The sequence below is a fragment of the Pinus tabuliformis genome, chromosome 9 (genome assembly GCF_031772625.1).
Source record: "Pinus tabuliformis cultivar Carrire ecotype Pingquan chromosome 9, CPIR1, whole genome shotgun sequence".
NCBI classification, from domain to species: domain Eukaryota; kingdom Viridiplantae; phylum Streptophyta; class Pinopsida; order Pinales; family Pinaceae; genus Pinus; species Pinus tabuliformis.
Genome location: NC_142307.1, coordinates 820,948,618 through 820,972,140, shown reverse-complemented (window position 1 = coordinate 820,972,140; position 23,523 = coordinate 820,948,618). Strand labels below are relative to the sequence as shown.

General features: G+C 37.1%; 1 protein-coding gene across 2 annotated transcripts in view; it reads left to right on the top strand.

Annotated features, from left to right (window-relative positions):
* The window catches only part of LOC149151312 (sec34-like family protein), a 300,763-nt gene that overhangs the window by 119,576 nt on the left and 157,664 nt on the right, over positions 1-23,523 (top strand). For both annotated transcript variants that reach the window (XM_089439315.1, XM_089439314.1), the window contains exons 12-14: positions 22,212-22,313; positions 22,588-22,692; positions 22,803-22,895. In XM_089439315.1, the coding sequence (XP_089295441.1) occupies positions 22,212-22,313; positions 22,588-22,692; positions 22,803-22,895 (300 nt within the window). The remainder of the gene's footprint in view (positions 1-22,211; positions 22,314-22,587; positions 22,693-22,802; positions 22,896-23,523) is intronic.

The window sequence follows — 23,523 nt, the reverse complement described above, 5'->3', positions numbered from 1 at the left end:
ACCAAGTCTTGGGCATTTTCACACACTAGTGAGATACCGTGAGTTGATGGGCACACACAACCAGAGTATATTATTGAAAATCCGAGTCACTGAATGATTCAGAGCACAGAGACCTGCACATGCGGCTTCCCTGTTGTTATACATTAGTTAACAACCAGTCTTTGGACAAATTTTATTTTCCAAACCTTGAGCAAGAAGTCCGATCTGCTACAACAATCCAGGGCAATTTCACCAAGTGCTATCTCAAGTCTATAAATTTCCTTTGAAGAATTTCCATACAATGCAAGTAATGGGTCTGAGACTTTCTTTGACTATGGATCCCGTTGCAAATTTGTGTATAGAACGATGGAACCATGACTAAATTCTTATGTTTTAAAACCCTTGAAGTTTCTTTGCATATCGATTAAAGGTTGTCACCTATAGTAGGAACCTCCCTTAAAATCCGAAGCAGAGTAGTACTGTTTGATGGTGTATTTCCTTGCTATAACTTTCATGTATTTCTATTTTTCTACTATTAACTAGTGTTGTACTTGTCTTGTTGCTAAATATTGCTGAATGAGAAACCCTGATGTAGAAGCTAGTTTTGAGAACAAAGATTGGTGGAAACTGTGGTATTTGGTTGAGCAGAAAGGTGTTGCATATGTTTGAGATGAAAACTACTATTATGTGAACTATTGTAAGCTGCTTGGGATTTTGAGGTTTGCCAGTTTATTGTCGCCTTGCTAGCATTGTATGTAGCTGCCAGGTATACTCTGTTATGAAAAGGAAAAATAGTTGTTGGGGTGTTTGGGTGAGTTGCACTTGAGGGTCTGACTAAGAGGGAATTGATGAAGTTTATATCATGCTGATAATCACAGTGTGTTTGTGGCTGAGTTGAGTTCAGGGTCAGAGTACTTGGTTGTATATTGTTGTCCCTTGTGTGTGGAGTCAAATCATTGCTATCAGTCTTAATGCCATCAATCTAGTGTGGAGAGGATAGAGTCTTGAAACAAAAGTTCATTATTGTTTTTGTATTGAGTTTGCTGGTAGAAAGGTATGTTGGCTAAGTAGGGTAAATTTGTGTCTTATATGGTCAAGGGAAGAGTATAGTTGTTGAGTTATATGCCCCCAAGGTCTGGTCATTATTGTGTTAAGGTCTTGTATGAAGTCAACTTGATGTACTTGATATCATTGGACTAAAACATGGATCAAACCTTAATAAATTCCATCAATAAACTAGCAACAACCATTAACAAATCATTTTCCAAGGGAATACTCACTATGCTACAGCAAGAACAACCATAAGAACATGCGTTGGGACACAAAATCTTTAAACCTGGGACAAATTTAAAACACATGAGGGTCACGGTGAAAGCCCTTCTCAAACTAGAACTTGCTTCACTCCTCTCCAAGGTGCACCAGTCAGATGGTAAAAACTTAATTTGGGCCCTAAAACCAACTATGCTTGCCCTAATACAAAACAAGTTCTTGGAGTACCCTTGTGATGGGGTCACTGTTATGAACATAAATTATGTAAAAATAGATAATAAATAATAATCATAATAATACAAATATAATAATAAATAATAAGTAAATTAACTAATGGTTAGTTAGTTAATAATGAAAAGGCATGTCTTAGAGACATGCCTGTTCGTGAAAGGGTACTTACTTGGCTATATATACAATACCCTCATTCCCAATTGTACTCATCCTACATTAATTCTTTATATAATATACAATTTACGCTTACTGTCCTACGATGAATGTATTTGTCTACGAAGTATTTTAAATATTTCTGCTGCGTATACGACTTCTGGTCGTTACATTGGTATCAGAGCTACGTCTGATCCGGCCTTTGGCCATCAACCTATTATCAACCTTGTTGTCGTTGTGATTTAAGCATTTCACTACACCAGTCTTAGAGATTCTCCATTCCACCGGTTTTTTCATTCAGGGCTTTGGCCATTAAACAGAAAAAAGGAAGAAAAAAATAAGATAGTCAAAGTAAAAAAGAAGAAAAAAAAGAAAAAAAATAAAGAAGTACATATAAAGATTAATTAAAATAAATAAATAAATATAGTTTGATGTAAATTTTGAAGGAGAACATTCATACATATAAAAAGGTTCTACATTATTGATAAAAAGTGCATGATAAAGTTAAGAGGGAATCTTTCCAAATATATTTAAAACTATACATAAGAGAAGGAAGAGTAGATAATATTATCTTGATTCTTCATTAAGTAGTTTACAAGCCCGTGGTTTTAGCAACCCATGGTAATTGCCCATGGTATTTTCAAGGTAAAAGAAAAACAAAAGGAATACAAAACTCTTTATGTGAATGATAAGTTTTACTTTTTACGTAGAGAACATTGATTGAGTCAAAAGCACATAAGTGGACATATATTTTATATTATATCCCAAAGAGGTGAATAGCCACGTTTCACTAGGGTTGTAAGTTTTCAAAAAGAAAAAGAAAAGATTATAAATAAAAGATATGTAAAGAGAAGTTTTATATTATAAGAGGGTATTTAAAGAAAATTTCAAGTCATAAAATTATTGAAAATATATATAAGTACAAAGCGGGTATTATTATAGAAGTTTACTTAAAAGAAACCAATTGAAACAATATTTAAATATTCTTTTTAAAGTACAAAAGGAAAAAAAAACGTAAGTAGAAATATTTAAAAAAATACAAAGGAGTTTTGAAATATTAAGGATTATAGGAAATTTGATTAAAAAAGTTTTGAAGAATTATAAAAAAATATATTAAAAAGGCACTTTTAGAGGAGGCTTGAAGTACAAAGTCCAAAGGAACTTTAAATATATACCTAAAGTCATCTCGACAAAGTAAAATGGGATCAATCATTGAAAAAAAATGATGGAGCTCAATTCTAAAATGATGAAAGAAGAAAGATTTTCCTATAACGGTCTTTCAGTTACCGATCACTGAGTAATTATATTAAAAGGAAGTATCCAAGGAAGAGAAGTTAATGTCTCCATCAGCCCAAACAAATGATAAAAATTATATCAACATCAACTTGGCAAATCAACGATTAATTCCAGAGCTAAGCATTGGTGTAAAGAAAATATTTTTTGACCAAAAAGAGTATAAAATTAGTGATCTACAAGTGACAATAGGTCATTATGAGTACATATCTTAATTTCATGTTGTAAGGACGGATAAAAAGACTGACATCATACTTGGTCAACCCTGGTTTAAGCATTTGGGTACATTCATGTTAAACATAGAGAAACAAGTTTTGACGTCTCCTTATAAAGGGAAGATGGTAACGTTTCGAGACATAACAAGTAAATCCAAATCAATAAAATCTTCATTAAAAGACCTTAAGGATATCTCAGACTTGATGTTTCAAGATAACAAAAAAACTATATCAAAGAAGCAAAAAGAGCTTGAAGAAGTTATTTGCAGCAAAAACAAAGAAATTTCGCGCCTCAAAGATCACCAAGAAAAATTGCTCGAACAAGTCAAGAAAGCTAAAGCATCAAAGAAGGAACTCAAGGAGCGTTTATAAGAACAAGAAGAAGAAAATTTACGTTTAAAGAGCCTTTACCAAACATTAGTAGAACAAATCAAGTGTTTAAAAAACGAGAAGCGTGAAGGCTAAAATAAAGTTGACTCAGAGAATGAGGAATACTTACGTCTCAAAAATCATAATCAAAATATGCTCAAACATGTTAAAAAACTTAAGGATGAAAAAAATCATTAACGAATAGATTCAAAGAACTTGTTGCAAAGGAAGCATCAAAATCTCTAGATGTAGCAGTCCAAACTGAAGAAACAAACATCAATACCACTAATCTTGCAGTTCAGGCAAATCCAAACCCTATTGAAGTAAAAACGTACTCAGAGGTTGTCGTTCAAACAGAGAACGCCTCAAATAAGGATTCAGTAGATAAGTCAACAACAACAATGCCTGATGGAAATCAAACAAGAAAACATCCTTATCTATATCCGAATCACAAGAGTAGACACCTTAATCAATCTACAAATCTATATCACGCAGAACATAAACAAAATTATGTTTTGAAGAATATTGAAGTGAGCTCAATCCGGTCATACCATAATTATTCACCACACATCTCCAAGGATCAGAAGATTCCCCATAAGATTAATCTACGATGGTCCGATCCATTTTTAGTACGACAATTTTGTCTATCGCTCAGAACATCATATTGTTTTGTATCGACAAAGATAAAAGCTCAGAAATAAGAAGATATTCCGAACAACAAAAGAGATCCGATCCTTCATCAGTAAGCTTTGAGGACAAAGATTTTTGAAGGAGAAGGCAATGTTATGAACATAAATTATGTAAAAATAGATAATAAATAGATGATAAATAATAATCATAATAATATAAATATAATAATAAGTAATAAGTAAATTAATTAATGGTTAGTTAGTTAATAATGAAAAGGCATGTCTTGCAGACATGCCCTTTTGTGAAAGGGTACTTACCTGGATATAGATACAATACCCTCATTCTAAATTGTACTCATCCTACATCAATTCTTTATATAATATACAATTTACACTTACTATCCTATGATTGATGTATTTGTCTACGAAGTATTTTAATATTTCCACTGCATATATGACTAGTTGTCGTTAGAGTCTGTTAATTTTTGGTATGTTCTATGCTTAAGAGCAATTTACTTCAATTTCTTTATTAACCCAATATCAATATCCAGTTTAGCAATCACATCAACATGATAGTAAAATGCAGATAGAACATAAACATAAACAGTAGAAGACAAGCCAAGACAAGAGGACACAAGATGTGGCACCTGCCAGGGACAAACCCCAATGTGGGGAAACCCTTGATTAATTCTTCTTATATTCTTCAATTGTCCAATAGAGAGAGAGTACAAATTTACAAATCTGATAATTTATGACAGCAGCAGAAAAACCTTAACTAGAAAAGTGAATGCTGGTCAAATAGGGCATAATTTTTCCTCTAAACAACTCGGTCAAACCCAATTAACTTCGACCTTCAACAACAAACCCAAACAGTCCAAAACAGTCCGAAAAATTTAGTCAAACTCTGGTCAGCTTAAGTCAAACTGCAGCCAACAACTAGGGTAGTCAATGTTGGTCAAACCAGAGGTCAGATCACCTTGGTTTTAGTGCCCAGATCTACGGCCAACCAAGGAGAAGCTGCCTCACCGAATCCGCAGTCAAAATAGGTCAACGCAAGTGGTCAACATAGCCAAACAGTCTCCTTGCAGCTCGGTCAAAGCTGGTCAACGCAGTCAACTCCTTCCTTTGCACGTGTGAGAGATGGTTGCCCTAATTTGCGTACCCAATCAAGTGAGGAGAGAGATGAGTGAAGATGATATGATGAAATAATGACTTGAGGTCTCCTATTGTATGCAACGTTGAGGATGAACTGGGGGTAAAAATGCCTATTTTGCTTGCTGGCCGACCTTGACAATTTGTCAATAATACAAATAAATTCATATTTTCATTTTTACATGTCGAAATCGGATGATATTTAGATCAATCCTACGCCTCTCGAAGAGAGGAATCCAAGAAAAATATCAGCTATCATTAATAAGATGACCCATGTGGAGTTTGGCCCTAGTTGCCAATTTTAACACTCCCTCTCAACTAGGGAGAACTCCATCTTGCTAATCCATCTGCCAGTCAGTACTATCTCTTCCATCAATGCACTGCCCTGCATTGCTCTGTTCTGCTGAACTATGAAGAAGAAGAAGTGATCGAGAATGTATCATACCATTCTCTACTGACCCGAAGTCAGTCCCAAATAAAAGAGTGTGTCATACCACTCTTACTGACCTAAAGTCAGTTCCAAAAGAGAGTGTGTCATACCACTCTTATTGACCCAAAGTCAGTTCCAATTGATCCTAGATCAATATCGATCATCCTAGCATAGGGAGTATAGTAGTACACGATGCGTCCATCGGTAGTACTATGGACCCTCTCCTCATTTCCCTATTCATTGGCGAGATGAGAGGTACTTCCCATGAGTCCCAGATTGCATGGGTAGGATGTCTTAGCAGGAGAAGGATGAACCTCTCATCTTGCCTACATGTCGCCATGGGGTATCACAGGGGAAGGCATAACCACTCACCCTATACACAACAAACCACTAGGGGAAGGCTGAATCACTCACCCTATGGTTGATCATCGCTCTAAGAAGTACCCCAAGCCCCTAGAGCTCCCAGAGCTCAATGTCCATATCATACAGGACACTCAAACGAGGGTCTCTCCACGACTCCAACTCGTTCTCGGAAGGTTAAGAACTTGACTTCCCCAGGGGCTTTGTCAGAATATCGGCGACCTGCTCATAAGTCCCAATGTGATGGAGCCTTATTGCTCCTCGTTGTACCATATCCCGATAAAGTGGTACTTGATATCTATGTGCTTGGAGCGATCATGAAATACGAGATTCTCTGATAATCAGATCCCACTCTGGTTGTCGCAAAGGATCACGGTGGTATCCAACACATGTCCAAACAACTCAGTGAAGAGCTTCCTCAACCAGACAACTTCACAAGAGGCCATACTAACAACTATGTATTCGGTCTCAGCGGTGCTCAAGGTAACCGATTTCTGCTTCCTGCTCATCTAGGATATCGAAGCAAAATCCAAAGAAAAACAACACCCAGAAGTGCTGTTGCGATCCACCACACTGCTGGCCCAATCAACATCCGAATAACCACGCAACCTCACATCTCTGGTAGTGTATCTTAGTCCATGAGTGGTTGTGCCATGAAGATATCTCAAAAGATTCTTGGCACCAATCCAATGTATATGATGAGGCTCAACCATATATTGGCTCAACGTATTAACTGTAAAACATATATCCGGATGGGAGTTCACCAAGAACATCAGTGCTCCTATGAGTTGACGATACTCAAAAGCATTTTCCAATTTAGGTCCAGCAGCACTACCACATAACTTCTTGAAGTTAAATTCCATCGCGGTAGTCACAGGCTTGCAGTCTACCATCCCAAATCTTTCCAATATCTTCACAACATATTTTCCTTGAGATAGGAAAACTTCTCTTGGCTTTTGCCAGACCTCCAACCCTAGGATGTAGTGCATCAGTCCTAGGTCCTTCATTTCAAATTCAGAAGCCAACTCCCTCTTGCATTTGTGAATGGGAGGGTTTGCACCTCTCAGAATGAGGTCGTCCACATAAAGTACCAGTATGAGAGCTTTATTATTTTCAAACTTAAAGTAAAGGTTCGGATCGACTTCACTTCTAGTGAATTTCAGCTTCATCAGATAGCTATCAATCCTCTCATACCAAGCCCGGAGTGCTTGCTTCAAGCCATAGAGAGCTTTCTTCAACCTGCATACATGTGATTCTCGGTCATGAACCTCAAACCCCTCGGGTTGTTCCACATAGACTTCCTCTTTAATCAAACCATGCAAGAAAGTAGTCTTGACATCTATTTGATGTAGGTTCCATCCTTGCGAAGCAGCAAGGGCTATGATCGAGCGGATGGAGGTGTATCGGGCAACAGGTGCAAATATCTCATTGTAATCTACACCTTCCTTTTGAAAGAAGCCTCGAGCAACAAAGCGAGCCTTGAACTTTTCTGCACTTCCATCAACTCCATGCTTGATTTTGTAGAGCCACTTAGAGGTGACAACTGATTTGTCCTGGGGTCTAGGAACCACATCCCATACATCATTCTTCATAATAGACTTGTATTCTTCATTCATAGCATCCTTCCATACTTGTTGCTCGACAGTTTCTTCAAAAGATGGAGGCTCATTTTTAATGATAGTGCTCGTAACGGTCAAGTATCCTTGATACCTGTTCGGCTTGTTGCTCTCACGGAAAGTCCCCCCTTGGTGCAATATGTCTCTCGGCATCTTCGAGAGTCTTCCTAAACCATGAGGGTCTCCTCTTGGAGGAGGAGGATTAATAGAATCCATAGGTTCATCAACATCCGACATCGTCTTGTCCTCTTTTTCACCCTGTTTTCCGGTGTCAGCTTCTTTGTCCTTCCTTGGGATAGGAAGGTTGTTAATCTTGCTGAGGGCCATATCTTTGTCAAAGGTGACATCATGACTTATCTCAACTTCCCTTTGACCAGCTACATAAATTATATAGCCCTTAGAATTTTCGCTATAGTGCACAAAGATTCCTTTCTTCCCTGATGCACCCAGTTTGCTTCTTTTCACTTTCGACACATGAAAATATACGGGACTTCCAAATATTCTAAAATGAGAGACATCAGATTTCTTACTAGTGAATATTTCTTCGGGAGTCTTGGAGTCCAATGCTTGATGAGGGCATCGGTTTTGAACATACACAGCGGTATTTGCAGCTTCAGCGTATAGAAACTTCAGAAGCCCTTGATCATGAAGCATGGCACGGACAACTTCTACAATAGTACGATTCTTCCTTTCAACCACACCATTCTGCTTGGGAGTGTATGGTGTTGTGGTCTCCATCTTAATGCCAGCTTCTCTGCAATAATCATGGAATTCATTTGATTCGTACTCAGTGCCATTATCAGAACTCAATATCTTGATTCTCTTCTCAAATTGATTTTCGATCATGGCTTTGAAGTGACAGAACCAGGTGAACATTGCATCCTTCTTTTTCAAGAAGTAGATCCAGGTCTTGCGAGAATAGTCAATCGTAAAGGTGAGATAATATAAGTATCCTCCCAAAGAGTTTACGTGCATCATACCAGATATGTCGAAGTGGATCAATTGCAATATATCGATGGTCTTGCTATTACTATAGGGGAATGGTCCCCTTGTAAGTTTTCCTTCGGCACATCCCAGACATACACCTTTATGCTCTACTTCGAACTCGGGCATACTTGTCACCATCTGTCTCACATCGAGAAGGGCCTTATAATGAAGATGAGCAAACCTTCGGTGCCATAGTTCAGATTGTAGAGATGTGTCGCAAGTCATGGCTCCCAATGGACTTTCTCCAACTTGATACAAAGTGTCAACCCTGAACCCAAGAGTAAAAGCATCTTTAAAATTCCTTCTCCAGACACGTACCTTTCCATCGATGAATGCCACCTTGTATCCTTTGTCTTCCATTGACGAAATGGAAACCAGGTTCTTGAGATCAGGTACATATATAACTTCTTGTAAATGAATCGTGTTACCTTGATTCAATTGAAGGGTAACCTTCCCTACTCCCTTCACGTGATAGGTGGCATCGTCTCGAAGAATAATCTCCAAGTTTGTCTCCTTCTCTATCAGATTAGAGAGAGCTTCCTTGTATCCAGTGAAGTGCCTTGAGGCACCACTATCAATTAGCCAATTCCCCAAAGAGTCCGGAGGAGAGGTAGTGGAGAGGGCTGATATAAGATAGTATTCCTTTTTCTTATTGTTAACAACATTTGATTCTTCATACTTGGAGTTCCTTGCTTTCTTGGAGGGTTGACCATTTCCATGATGTCCCACATTCCTTTTTCCTTTGCCATTGAACCTTCCATTCCTTTGATTATTGTTGTTGAAGTTGCCCTTAGAATGATTGTGATCATCGTCATGTGATGTGTCCCTTATATTTGGACACTCCCTTGCATAGTGGCCAAACTTATTGCAAACAAAGCACCTGCTCTTCCTTCCACCCTTAGATCCAAGCATTCCATTGAAATGACCTTTAGACCCTGCATTATTTCTCCTTTTGGAATGAGCGGAGAAAGCAGTGGGGTTGCTTCTATTAGAAGGCATCTCTTACTCCATCATTCTTGTTTCTTCTTGAATGCATCTCGACATCAATTCTTCAAAACCTGGAATTCGATCATTATTGAGAATAGTGGTTCTAAATATATACCACTCGGGTGGGAGTCCTCTATGGGTAGTGATAGTTAGTTCCCTGTCAGGAATGAACTCTCTAATCAAAAGTAGATCATTCTTGATGTTAGTGATCCTTAAGAAGTAGCATTGAATATCCTCGTCCTTACCCTTCTTAATATCCTTCATCTTATTTTTGAGAAATAAAATTTGATTTGCATCACTAACCTTGAACATGTTGACCAACCTGTCATAGATCTCCTTGTAGGTGTTCAGATCGGAGATGTAGGCCACCAGACGCTTGTCAATGGAATCTTTGATAATCTTCTTCGCTTTCACTTCAACCTTGTTGTACTTGGACTTTGTAGCAACTGGTGCATTTGAAGGAGGCTCATGGATTTTACCCTTCACATAATCCAACACTTCTTGTTCTTCCAAGGTCAGATCAAGAGACATCTTCCATCCATGATAGTCAGACTTTTCATGGAACTTGTCTTCAGCCGGGAATTGGGATGAGGAACCCATTGAGCCTTTTGTCCTTGTCCAATTGTCTTCGGTGATTGCTCTTTCACTCTTGCTTGGGCTTTGTCTTCACCTCAACTTTGATACCATGTTAATTTTTGGTATGTTCTATGCTTAAGAGCAATTTACTTCAATTTCTTTATTAGCCCAATATCAATAACCAATTTAGCAATCACATCAGCATGATAGTAAAATGCAGATAGAACATAAACATAAACAGTAGAAGACAAGCCAAGACAAGAGGACACAATATGTGGCCCCAGCCAGGGACAAATCCCAATGTGGGGAAACCCTTGATCAATTCTTCTTATATTCTTCAATAGTTCAGCAAAGAGAGATAGTACAAATTTACAAATCTGATAATTTATGACAACAACAGAAAAGCCCTAACTAGAAAAATCAATGCTGGTCAAACAGGGCAAAATTATTCCTCTAAACAACTCGGTCAAACCCAGTATGTTATATGTCTAACTCTGATGTATTGATGTTTCTGTGTATTGCTAGTGCATGGAATCCTAGATATGATTTGCAAGTATGTTGACCTAATTATTGATGCTCATAGATTGTGAATTCCAGGGTTTGTAACAAAGCCCTAGTAATTGATATTCTAGGATGTGATAATATTGTTTTCCGATATGATTTAGTTTTGATGATAAAATCTAGGGTTTGCAAACAAACCCTAGTAGTGTCTAACATTGTTGAAACCTTGGATGCATGGTAGGATTGTTATTAATTGCTAATATTCTAAGGCTTTGTGTCTCAAAAATGGAATCTAGGGTTTGCAGTAAATCATAGTAGAGTCTGTCATATCTCTGAAAGTAATTGAGGTCCTACATGGAATGAGACTGATTTCTTAATTAAGTTGCTTTATATTGTAGTCAAAGGGTTTATCACAATAACCCTACCAAGAAGTATGTGTCTCTCGCTGATCATGAACCTAACTAGGCGTTTGATGGCTAAAGTTTGAATGTATTAATATAATGACTTGATTTTTGGTTAACTTCATACTTCTATATATTTGTATTTGGTTGTACTTACTATTGAAGGATTTGCAGGTACACAATCTTCAAGATGATGAAGATGTTCATATACACATGATGAAGGAGGATGACGTTGATACCGTAAGAAAGAATGAAAACCATGGAAGGAGAAAGTAGTTAATCTCCCCAAGTTAAGAGGGAGCATGGTTCGAAGAAAAGAGTACATCTCCCCAATTAAGAGGGAGGGCATATTATGATGGATACCTTGTAAAAGGAAACGAAGAATGAATATATCTGCAACATAATTGAAAGTAGAAGAAAGCTTTCGACAATTTGCATATGGTTAACTTGATGATAATATAAGCAACATTTGGATGATTGAGGACCCTTAAGGTTTGTGTTTACTTGTTTGTATATTTGAAAGTTTATTGTTGATTGGGGTTTGTGTTTGTACAGGTAAATCTCTCCATAAGAAGGTTGCACACTCTAGAAGCATGCTTGGACAAGTGGATATATCTAGTTTATTAGGGAGAGTTAAAGCATCTAATGGCGTATACTTGGGAGGACATCTGGCTGGCCTATGTGTTGATGTCTAGATCCCAAAGAGGGAGGGTGGCGTTAGTCATGGAGTTCTTACCTTGGATACGCACCTAGAATCCTTGGTTGATGTTTAGTTAGTAAGCCTGACGGTACCTAGACTTGTTGAAAGCTTTAGTCCATATTATTCCCACTTGGATAGAAAACTTTGGTCAGGTACCTAGTTTGAGGCACGAAGTGTACCAGAACTCTTCTTAGTTCATTTTGGAGATCTTCCATGTACCTCTATAAATATAGGTAATTATGAATACCTCCCTATTTAAGAGGGAGTGTTGAAGAATGTAACTAGTGTCGGTCTTCATAATTGTATTTGAGTCATGATGTATTATATTTATCAAAAGAAAGAAAAATAAATATTATTATTAAATAAATTGACTTATTAAATCATTGGTTTCATGCTTGGGTCAACTGTTTTTAGGTCATAGCCTCCATTGCAAACTCCTAGGGTTTATGTCAAGTGTCCATGTCATATTGTAAAGAATCCTTCTTAGGATTTATTTGTCAAAGAAGAAATTTATTTTATTTTATTGTAGATCTTCTAGGCCTTTTTCCATCAAGTCGGCCTCAAGGAAGGACAAGTCAGCCTCAACAGGCAAATTCAACCTCACAAGAAGCCTATATATTGGAACAACTCGACCTCACACAAGTTCAAATTACAATAGCTGGGAGCAGAAAAAGTTCGAAGTTCAAGAAGGAAGTTGTAATCGAAGTTTTTGGGTCTCTCTCTCTCTCTCTCACATGTGCAACGAAGTTCTGATGCTGCATCGTGTTGAAGAAAAGTGTAACTAGGTTTGGTAGTTGTCAATGTAATTTTGATCTTCGTACTTGTTAAGAAAAATAAATATTATTTATATAAAATTATATGAATGAGTTTCTTGCTCATTTAATAGGTCCAGGAAAGTCAAAGAGTCAATATTATGTTAAAGAGCTCTTTATGAGCATTTATGTAATGTACATAGGTCAACCTAGTGTCAAGAAGCCCTCCAAGACAAGCACCATTCTTCAACAAAGAAGACTACAAGCAAAACGATGAAGAGAACATCATTTCGGCCTGCAAAAATGAATTAAACAACTAAAAGATGACATGTCGGCTCATATAAATGACACAACGCTTCACTTGTTCAAGTCAGCTCAAAAATGGAGGCATAACCACTATATATACCCAGTTAGGGTCACCGCAAAAATGAAGTATAGAACTCACATTTTTTGAGATGATTTGGTGAAGAACAAGGACTGTAATCCGCATTATAGGAAGGTATCAATTCAGACTCATCTACAAGCTCGGATAAGGACAGAGACTCGAATTCACCATGACTGTTGGACGTTTACAGGATGGGATCCTCACAGTTAGGATGAAAAACAATGAAGCAATTATAGATGTATACCATAGAAGTATAAGTCCTGGCATGGGTGAAAGGAAGAAGGTCTCGGATCTCTGTTTCAGAATATAATCATAATCTCGACATCCCTTATGAACAACTCTCACAAAGACGTACACTATCTCAACATACAAATTGTCTCGATGCAATACTCTATCAACATATTTTACATAGTCATGATCATAAACCCTTCAAAGATAAGGTCATAATGAAGAACGATATGATGACCTTGTAGATACAGTGAAGATCTCTATGGAAATGCAACAGTGATGTTCTCAGTAAGTGCAACAATGATCTAGATGAAGGAGCACTCATGGTGCAACAATGATCTAGATGAAGAAGCAATTTTGGTACAACTATGATGATAATCTCAGCAGTGACTTCAAAGAGGATTGGTGTCTTGGTCTTGGAGTGGCATAGTATGTCAAGGGTCAAGGTCTTGGTATTCATCAATTGAAATCTCTATAAGAAGAATTTTGTGCGGGTTTTCCTCTCCAAGAGGGAGAGGTTTTGGCCTTGGCAGAAAGCCAAACATCCTGTGTTTTTGTCTTTTTGTTTTTGTAGCAGTTTGATGAAGCAACCACACACACTAATAATAAGAAGAAGATCAAGCTAAGATAAATTGTAAAAGCACTTCACAAATTGTTATCAAGTCTAGAAGAATCCTACTAATACTAATTGCCCTAGATTCTTCAACATGGTATCAGAGCTAAGGTGCTGAAGTCAAAGGAAGGGCAGTAAAAAGAGACATCAAAGCAAGGTTTAAGGGTTGAAGGATCAAGTCTACAACAACAAAGACTTTTTGCCTATACAGCCTTCAATAGTCTATACTACTCACAGTCTCGGTACTATACTATTGAGATCTTGGTGCCACAATAGGATTAAGCAACCTCGGTCAAAGAATGAAGTTTTGATCACAAGTACTTAAAACTCGAGTTCATGACAACAGTTTTCGATGCCTTTCACAATCTTAGTCTATACCACAAGGATCTCAATATAGAATGAAGGTGTTCAGTGATGGTCTCTACTATAAAATGATCATCATGGCAAGCAACATCAAGACCCTATGGTTCTACATAATGATGCAAGATTCCATAATCCACTTATGTGATAGCAAGACAATGCCATCTCAAGTTCATCAACATTTTGCTAATCATAAGAATCAGATGTAGAAGGCAAAGAAATTTGAAGACAAGAAGGCAAGCTTCATACCATTTCATCAAAGATCTCATCCGAAGGAAGCATCAATGCGTCTGCTTCAACCATCATTAAAGCAATCAAGGTGAAGATTTCATCTTCACATGACAAGTAAGTATCTTTTCAATTTATATATTTGGTTAAATGACTTCATGATTGCAAGGACATCTATAGGTTGGATGGGTCAACAAGATTCCTTGCATGAGGAAGGAGGATAGACATAATCCTCTAAGTAGCTGAAGTCACTAAACATATCAATAGGGCTCCTCTGAATTTATGGAAAGGGATGTTCATGAAAGATCCCCTCACATTGCAATATTGGAGACATCAAAGTGATGTAGGTGATAAACTCATTCTCTAAAGATGCAATGAAGAAGGTCACATGGAATCTATTCTTCATGAAAGTAAAAAGGGTATCAAGGGATGTAGGATATCTTCATAAGATCCCATCTACAAGATCTAGGAAGGAAGATAATCATCATCGTTCTAACTGATAGGCAAGGTAACAAATGTCCATGAAAAAGAAGGTTACCTCATTCAACAACTTGTGGTCTCTATAGAGAGACAATTTGATGACAAAAATATTGAAGGTTAAGAGAACTCAACCATGTGCAAAAAAGAAAGGCAAGGTTGGTCCTCAAGCAGGACAAAAATAAGTATGGTTAAGATTCAATGCTATAGAAAGATTTTGGAAGCTCATATCACTGAAAGATGGAGGAAGTTGAAGAAAAGGGCCAAGGAAAGAGGGAGTAACAAATCTCTCTTATGAGTAAGATAATATCCCTCACAAAAGGGTCCCATTATAAGCTCCTCAATCTTGTGTTATAAGATATGACAATGGCATCATGAAAGCATTAGAAACAAGAGCTCGTAACATCTCCATAGGGATCATGAAGGATAAAAATCCACGACTGACAACATGTAGGATATATAGCTCTTGGGAACCTCATTCGACATTGAAGGAAAGAAAGGAGTCATCTAAGGCTCATCATACATCAAGTCAAAAAGGAAACATTTGCCAGTTGGGGATATACAAGATCCTCAAAATTCTCTGATGGAATCCTCATCATAGGGTTCACTAATCTAGAGAGGAAGCAAGTGTTTCAACAAGAACTCCAACGTATGGAATCCATGAGATGATGATATGACATGAAGCAGATCAAGGGATTGAAGATATTTTCAATCAAAGGAAGCTGCTGGAGGAAGCCTCAATGACCTAAAGGTAAAATAAGGTATGTATGCTTGTGTTTAATATTATCATGTCATGTCGTATGGTCACAGGCAATATGGATCTTTGCTTCTATGATAAGAAGCATGATCAAGAGAAAAAGGATCTCTTCCTCTGAAAATATGCAGGAAGGCATAAGTCACACTAGATGAAATCAACATAATATGTCCTCATATGAAGTATGAGGTGATTGACTACAATAAAGAAACTCTGATTGAAAGCTATGGAATGTGTGAGGAAGGAAGAGATCGTGAGATATGCAACCATGATGAAGGCAATCAACATCCAAAAGACCAAGAAGATTTGACTAGGAAATCTCCCAGAAAGATATGAAGACTCTGATGAAAGTCTGAAAAGAATGAAGACCCTTGATAATGGATATCTTTGGGAGATGTGACAATATGTGTGTAGGATGATGATACCTACAAGAAGATGTCATGATGAAGAGCCATCTCGTAAGGTATGATTTAATTTAATATAATGTTTTAATTTCTTGAATAATATCTGGATGAGTTCATGTAGGGCTACTAGAACAAGACTTGTAAGTACAAGTGCAACCAACATTCATGCGATGGATGGAAACTCCTGAAAGAAGCATGGAGAGAAAAGAAGTAGCCATATGAAGAAGGTTCCAGATATGTACCAAGAAGGCCACTTTCCATGAAGAAAGGAATGACATGACGAAATAAGAAGGAAAGTGATCGATGGTTGTTGCCCTACAAGGAAGAAGCTCAACTAAATTTCATGACATCAAGGAGAGAAGTTGATCAAGCAGCTAAAGGACCCACAAAGAAAAAGTTGCTAATATATAGAAGAGTCCCTAGCTAAGAGGGAGCTCTGACAGGTCCTTGATCAAGAGGGAGTTTGAATTAAGATCACCCCTGATTACAAAGGAGTGACAATTGTGTTTTTCCATGTCATGTGTCATGCACTAGACCAGGACTAACAACTGTAAGTCTAGATGAAGGCCATGAATGGAAATGTAGACACATGATAGACACAACATTCTTGTCTTCACTTGGGAAGAAAGAATGGGAGGATTGGGTAATCATCTAGCATCCGATACTCTTTGAGGATGTGTAGGGCATCCAAGATAAGAGTAGGCAAGAGGATCAATATTCTTTGAGGGCTGGGAACATAAAATAAGAATAGTCCTAGAAGGTCATACTCAGTGAACACCCAGGTGGGTATGTACCTTGAGAGACAATGATGAAGGTGCCTATAAATCATTGGTCTCTCCAACATTGTAACTCATGGTCTCGTGGAGAGATGGAGCTATTAGTCAAGGCCTTGCACTATGACAATGCTGATTGATATGATGCTATACAGATGGGATTACCAATTTGATTCTTCTTATGAGAAATTCTTCAGATTGAGAATAACCAAGTACCATTGTAAATACCTCCCTAGTTAAGAGGAAGTGTTGAAGAAAAGTGTAACTAGGTTCGATATTTGTCAATGTAATTTTGATCTTTGTACTTGTCAAGAAAAATAAATATTATTTTTATAAAATTATATGAATGAGTTTCTTGCTCATTCCATAGGTCTAGGAAAGTCAAACAGTCAAGATTATGTTAAATAGCTCTTTATGATCATTTATGTAATGTACATGGCTCAACCTAATGTCAAGAAGCCCTCTAAGACAAGCACCATTCTTCAACAAAGAAGACTACAAACAAAACGATGAAGAGAACATGTTGGCCTGCAAAAATGAATTAAACAACTAAAAGATGACATGTCGGCTCATATAAATGACACAACGCTTCACTTGTTCAAGTCGGCTAAAAAATGGAGGCATAACCACTATATATACCCAGTTAGGGTCACCGCAAAAATGAAGTACAAAACTCACATTTTCTGAGATGATTTGGTGAAGAACAAGGATTGTAATCTGCATTATAGGAAGGTATCAATTTTGATTCATCTACAAGCTCGAATAAGGATAGAGACTCGAATTCACCATGGTTGTTGGATGTTTACAGGATGGGATCCTCACAGTTAGGATGACAAACAGTGAAGCAATTACAGATGTATACCACAAAAGTATAAGTCCTGGCATGGGTGAAAGGAAGAAGGTCTCGGATCTCTGTTTCAGAATACAATCATAATCTCGACATCCCTTATGAACAACTCTCACAAAGACGTACACTATCTCAGCATACAAATTGTCTCGGTGCAATACTCTATCAACATATTTTACATAGTCATGATCATAAACCCTCCGAAGATAAGGTCATAATGAAGAACGATATGATGACCTTGTAGATACAGTGAAGATCTCTGTGGAAATGTAGTAGTGATGTTCTCAGTAAGTGCAACAATGATCTAGATGAAGGAGCACTCATGGTGCAGCAGTGATCTAGATGAAGAAGCAGTTTTGGTACAACTATGATGATAATCTCAGCAGTGACTTCAAAGAGGATTGGTGTCTTGGTCTTGGAGTGGCATAGTATGTCAAGGGTCAAGGTCTTGGTATTCATCAATTGGAATCTCTATAAGAAGAATTTTGTGTGGGTTTTCCTCTCCAAGAGGGAGAGGTTTTGGCCCTGGCAGAAAGTCAAACATCTTGTGTTCTTGACTCTTTGTTTTTGTAGCAGTTTGATGAAGTAAACACACACACTGATAATAAGAAGAAGATCAAGCTAACATAAATTGTAAAAGCACTTCACAAATTGTTATCAAGTCTAGAAGAATCCTACTAATACTAATTGCCCTAGATTCTTCAACACATCAAAGCTGGGAAACTGCATCGAAGCTATGAAGCTGCATTGAAGCTATGAAGCTGTGAAGCTGCATCGAGGTCGAAGGTGTGGAGCTACTAGGCTGGAGCTACTGAAGTTGCTAGATTGAAATTGTAGTCCTAAAGCTGGGTCAAAATTCTGGGTTGAAGTTGCATTTGAGAAACTGGCACTTGCTAACTTTGGAAGAGATCATCTATCAGAAGGAAGAGCTAACTTGGTGGAGGAGGAAGGTCTTTTGATCTATGGTCTTTGTCTATCTCATTTTGAATTACTGAAAGAAGAGTTTGTGACTGGTTTTTCCCCTATATAGGGTTTTGCCTTGGCTGTGTGCCTACATCTGGTGTCCTTGATTTTCGTGTTTTGGTTTTGGTAATTGCTTGATGAACTAAGATAAAAGAAGAACATAAGAGAGATTATAATAATAATCACAAGTAATTATCAACAAAAGAAAATCTTTCTGCCATTTTGGTTTTCTAACAAATAAAGCATACTATATGTATTTCTTGAAATATATGTGATGTATCACTGCCATCGATGGTCATGTTCATGTTTTTACATTGTTAGATTTGTGTGTGTTATTAACTCATTTCCTACTTTGCTTTGCATGTTACATTGATTTGTGCAACTCAAGGAATTTATTTGACTAAAGAACTGTGCATGTTATACATTAACAATTTCGAGTGGGATAGAGATAAGTTGTTGTGGAGTAGTGACTATAGATCAGAGTTATCGTATTTTGGTTTCCCTGCATTTCCACATAAATTAACCACTTTTACAAGATGCCATATTATTATTTTGTCCATTTACTTATAGTTTAATATTATGGTTTACTTATTGGTTTAATTTGCGAGTTCTAGTTTTTGTATTGAATGCTATGATGCTCATATGGCATTTATTCTTCATACTGTTATGATTATATGATTTTTCTTTCGCATGTATGATCATTTTCCATTGCTAAAATTCCCTAAGGTACTGTTATCAGGTTCTAAGCATTTAAAGCTAGTTTTCCGGTGCTTGTGGCTATATGGTTTGGTGTGAAGTCACTTTGGCTACTTACCTATTCAATAGTGTAGAGATGAAGACATGGTGCTAACTCTAGTGTCTCTTTTTGGAGGTTTGGTAGCTGGGCACTATGTCACAAGGTTCGTCGAACTTTAACCTTGAGGTTCGAATTTTGGCGAAACTTAAAAAAATTTTGAGGTTCGGTGAACCTCATTGAACCTCATAGCCATTGACCAAGTCCACAGATCAAAACTCATAAATTCATGTCACAACTCAAGCTTGTAATTTACCCTTGCAGTTTCCATGTTTGTGATAACATTTTTGATGTTTACTGATGTTGATCTCTTACTATTTTATCTTATAATTCAATATATATATATATATATATATATATACGAACCTAATGCGGGCCTCATCAAAAAATTTGAACTCAAACTGAACCTAATCATTGCTGAACACAAACTCGAACCCGAACCATGTGACATTGGTTGGGCATATATCTTTTGCCTAATGATATGCAATCACCTGTTGCACATACAATGGAGTGGCTTGATAGTTAGATTTCCTGTGGTGGATTGAGTAGGTGTGCAATGTACACGAAGTCTGTGATGATTGTTTTATTGTATTGTGTGTTTTAAGTGAAGGGAGAATTGGTCTCTAACATCAATTCTCGGCTATACAAAAGCAGTTAGATCATCCGAGATTTAAGTCATACTAAGAAGTGTGGTGGATTATGGGGCTCAAAACTTTTAGGTTTTGTGTTTTGCACTCATGGAAATCTATGTATGCTTCATAGTTGGTTACAAATTAATGGATCTTGATTTGGAGGAGTATGTTTTGAAGAAAATAATGAGTATTTGAATATAGATCACTTCTTGTTGAATATGATGCCAAAATATTTAACTTCACATGTTTGATCGTAGATAATGGAGGGATTAAGCCACTGAAATATGCAGTATTCCATGGCAATGCACCCCTTAGGGTTGGGTGCTCGCACCCCACATACCTAGGACGGGCTGACATCTGGGGAAATGTTTCCCCATACCGCCCTTTTGGGAGATGCGGGGAGACGCATGGGGGGACGTTTCTCCAACGTGGAGGACGTGATTGCCCAAAAAGGGTGCTTCTGGGCATCCCTCCTTAGAAAGGGCTAGGCGTCCCCCCTCAGAAAGGGCTAGGCGTCCCCCCTTATTTTGCTTGAAAACAATAATTTATGAGTGAGGAAGCTTAATATTCATCCTTTTACTTGAATTTTAACATTACCATGAAATGACTCAGGATGTTTGAGAGTAGTTCCAACCTCATCGAACTTCATATGGAGAAAATAGAATTTCATATCCCATTCAAAATTTAGCAGACTTAACAGTTTTCAGGATTTCAAGATTGGGGGGATTGCAATGTTTCCATTGGATTCTATCAAGTATGAGGGTCTGGAACTAGCATTTAATCAAGAGCACCAAGCCCAGAATCACCCCTTTTGAGGGGGGATGTGCCACCCTCAATTTTGTCTAATATTTAAAAAACAAAATTAAAAAAGAAGAAGTTAAAACTCAAAAGAAAAATACATAACAAATATCAAAACTTAAACTAATTTGCAATCCCTAACTCACTCATTCAACTTACCAAGCTTACCTCTACTTGGCTTATCACACAGTGCTATTTGACTTACCATGTCACTGTTGTCTCTCCCCCCCCATGACGCTCCTTCAATGCTCATTTTCCATAATTAATTTCCAGTTTTAACTTTCAACTCTTGACTCTAAATATGAATGACCTTAAGACTGATTCTTTGACTCATCACTGTTTACTCTTTTTGAGTTTTAGTTATATCAATTTACCATTCTAGTCTTCGGTCTTTCATTATCTACTATTGTCTATTTTGCTTAGTACTAATTATATTCTAGCATGATGAATGATGAATTTAAATTTTAAATCAATTTAGAATCTAAAATGATGAATGATGAATTTAATTTTTAAATCACTGTACATTCTAGAATGATGAACATTGATCAACGTATTTCATTATTGAATCTCGTGGTGTATGGATGAATGATATATGCATCAATATAAATGGATCAATGTATTTATACTTTCATTATTGAATATGAATTTGAATATCTATCTATCTATCTATCTATCTATATATATATATATATATATAAAAAAAGTTATATACCCTGAAGGCCGCCCTGTTCCCCCTAAATTTCCCTAAAATTTGAGGGTACTCCCACGCATCCCCGTCCCGGAGTCTTGGTGGAACATTAGAAATTTTATATCAAATTTTGAACTTTTGTGAGCAGACAGTCTATGCATCTTATGTAATGCTGTGTTGTAAGTTTGGATTGTCACTTCCACCTGAACAGCATCAAGTTTCCCTTGAGTTTTAATGAAAATAATAACTGAGATCCAGGTAGGATTCTGTGCCTTAAAATGAAAATGCAGAATACTATATCTTTGTTTGTACAACTTCTACCTTACCTTCATTCCTGGATACTTTTACTTAAGATATCTGAATAGAATGTCTATAGAAGCTGAGTTAAAGCATCCTTTGGATCTTATGAACGTTTCTACACATATAATGATTTTGGAGTGTGATCAAAGTAGTAAATGCAATTACCCTCTATAAGTTATAATTTTACTTCAGAGTTTAGATGACTGTTCTAAATTCAGTATCGCTTCTTAGTGAGTGCCATAAAATTCTCATTGCATATCCCCTTTTGTGCCTTAGTATTATGGCTAAAATCTGTCTGCAGTATTGAGATATTTTTGTCACCTGAGCAATACTGGTAATGCTTGATAATCTAAAATTGGTTTTACCAGGTACAAATAGCAATCAAAGAGAATGCTAGTGGAAAAGCAGCTATTTCTGAAGGTGCAGAGACTTCTGTTCTCTATGTACGCTTTAAAGCAGCAGCCAATGAGGTAATTGTTATTGTTCAGGATTTTTCTTAGGAAGAATAGCAAGATCTCTTAATGATAATTTTTTAATAGCGTTAGATCACTTGGTGGAAAAGTATACCGGCATTGACCTTCAAGTATTGATTTCATTCTTGGTTGGTGGCAGTAATTTAATGTCCAGGAAGTGCCATTTTTCCTCAACGATCTTAGTTTGAATGTGTTAATAATACCTAAAGCACAGCTAATGTGCATTGCTGTCATCAGGAAGTAAATATATCCTATTTATTTATTTTTACAGATGAAACCTGTCATGGAGGAGATTGAAAGCAGATCCTCAAGGAAAGAATATTCTCAAATTCTTGCCGATTGTCATAGACTTTATTGTGAACAACGCCTGTCTTTGGTATGTGATTGCATGAGAATTGAGAGAACATATCATGACGAGTATTTACCTATCAAATAGGCTTGTTCAGTTTCAATTAGTATGTTATATTGATCACATGTATACCTCAGGTGAAAGCCATTGTGCAGCAGCGGATATCTGAATATGCCAAAAAGGAGCCCCTGGCCTCATTAACTAGGTCAGGTTGTGCATACCTTATGCAGGTATGTCTGGAAGCCTTGTTCCCTAATTTTTTTTATTTTTTTAAAGTATGCAAATTGCACTTTATTGTTAGTATTTAGTCTTTTGATAAGGAAATAAAGTGCAACACAAAGAATGCTGCCATACTTACAAGACTCAGCAAATAACCATGGCACTCACTGAGTTGATTTAGCTTGGGCCCAAGACGAATTGAGTCAACTCACCCTGGTCAAACTCAGTTGAACTTGCGCAGTCTAGAAATAGATAATAAGGAAATGCAAATCAAATGTCATTTTGATCAGATAAGTTTGTGGTATTTTGCAGACGGAGGTTTTCTGTAGTGGCAAAGGTCATAATATTTGGAAATTCACCCTTTTTCATTATTCATACTATTGTTCATCATCCATAGTGTTTGAAGTATATGTATAGTTTCTGCTGGCCTGTGGCTTAGTGGTTGGGATGGGGTACTGCCAGGAAAACAGTCCAGGTTCAAAACTTCAAGCATACCCCAGTTGGTGTAGGGTCCTTTATGTTTGTGTGAGTGAGGGAAGGTGTTTGATCCCCTGGAGTTGGTTTCCCTCTGTCATCAGAGGTACTTAACACACATACAACAAGTGAAATTGGTTAAGTGGACCTTAATAGGATACTTCA